We start from the raw sequence: 1,741 nt of genomic DNA, 5'->3' as shown, positions 1-1,741 counted from the left end.
TGAATGTTGAATGAATAAAAGAACTCGTTTGACAGCTTGTCATTTTTCAGGGACCTGTCCAGAGTCCCGAGAGAAAGAGGATGCAACTTACAGAGAGAGGAGTGGACAATGCTAGCAAAGATCTTCTGAATGGAAGAAAATGAAGGAGGGATACAGTGATCACAACCTCGATAGTGAAGGCGTTATGGACCTGACAAAAGGTCTTGGGAGAGTGTGCAAGGCGGATGTAAGTGTCTGGCAATGAACGCTGTCCTTGTGCTTAACTCCCCACCTCCCGCCTCCTCCGTCTCCTATGAAACCAAAGTGCCCAGAGCCTTCCCTGTACCCCTCCACCCCAACACAAGTAGGCCACACCAAAGAGACTGAAAAAATTTCTAAACTTTATGGAAAAAGCAACGACGACAATCAACTAGCCAAAAAGGAAGCCTCCAAATCCCGTCTCATTCTAGCGCCTCCTCTGTTGCTGGCTTTAGGATCTCTCCACCGTCTCAGTTCTCCGGGGTCCCGATGGTCTCCCAACGTTGTGTTCCGAAGGGTTCACAGGAGGCAGGTCAGGCGGGTCGTCCCCAGGTAAGCACTTCTGTACAGGGAAGGCACGAGAAACTGGAGCAATGGAGAATCGGTCCACTCGGGGCAGGAACACGCGGGAATGAAGGCAAACGGGAGGAACTCAGGACAGGCTCCCGCACAGCAGTGACAGAACGAGGGTCTCAGTTCTCCTCCGGCTTGTCGGCCGGCGGTCCGCAAGGCTGCAGCATCTTCTCCATCAAGTTGAAGCGGACTCGAGCTTTGCTCTCATTCTCGGCAATGGCGAAGTAGTTGAGAAGGTCGAAGTGGCCCATGTAGGAGCAGTAAGAGTCGCGGTGCTGGTTAACCAGCCACTCCCACTTGGTGGTATCGGCGTGGCCCGTGCCGATGTACTTGGACTGCAGGTGCTCCAGCTGGCTGTGGATGGTGTAGCGGTCAGTCATCTCGCCGTTTTCCCTTTGCTCCCAGGTCAGAGGCCACACAGAAAGAGCTGCTCTAGATTTTCACGCGGGAAAGAGGCTACTGCACGGAACCCCGGGCCGCTCAGTCGCAGGAAAATGACGTCGCAGCTACGAAGATACGTGGACTCGCGGTCCTCGGGCTCAGAGGCGGAAGCGGAAGTGTATTCTGTCTTGGAATTGGAGTTGCCTAGGCGACGCCAAATGTCGGCCGCCCCCCCATAGAGAGCCCCTCCCCCTTCGTAGAGCGTTGCATTATGGTTCACTTAGTGACCTTTTTTTCTAACGGGGAGCGTTGCATGCCGGGACTGGTGGTCTCCGAGGGTTCATGCGCGCGGGTTTCTGGGACCCATTGTCGTGGTTTAAGAACCCGCCGGCGGCTTAAAGGACCGCAGGAGCATCCTTGGGAGGCTGAGAGCTGAGAAGAAATGGGAAGCTCATGTAGGACAGGGCCACAGGCAACCGTGAAAACAAACTCGGTATAATTTTGATTTCGGAGCGAATGTGACAGCCTGGAAGTCCCTTCACAGCCAGGGGTGGGCCCCCCTGAAAATCAGTAGACGCCAGTTCTAGTCCCAACTATGTGTCTTATAAGTTGTGGAGAATGAACGTTATTTCAACGCTCGCAGGGCCGCCGTTTCCTGCCCTGTGACCGAAGTACTCTACCAGTTCTGACTGTTCCGGCTCCCACACCAAGCCCCTCCTTCCTCTCCCGCTGAATTTGATATCCTCGCTGCAACTCCTCACCACACCCT

At 54.5% G+C, this 1,741-nt stretch overlaps 1 protein-coding gene across 1 annotated transcript; it reads right to left on the bottom strand.

Moving 5' to 3' along the window:
- Positions 1-367: 367 nt before the first annotated feature.
- Positions 368-1,089, bottom strand: SF3B5 (splicing factor 3b subunit 5). The gene has a single exon (XM_046005627.1). The coding sequence runs from the start codon at positions 969-971 to the stop codon at positions 711-713; it is 261 nt and encodes an 86-aa protein (XP_045861583.1). The 5' UTR covers positions 972-1,089; the 3' UTR covers positions 368-710.
- Between the last annotated feature and the right edge of the window lie 652 nt (positions 1,090-1,741).

This window comes from Meles meles, chromosome 5 (genome assembly GCF_922984935.1).
Source record: "Meles meles chromosome 5, mMelMel3.1 paternal haplotype, whole genome shotgun sequence".
NCBI lineage: Eukaryota > Metazoa > Chordata > Mammalia > Carnivora > Mustelidae > Meles > Meles meles.
This window is presented reverse-complemented; position numbering and strand designations above follow the sequence as displayed.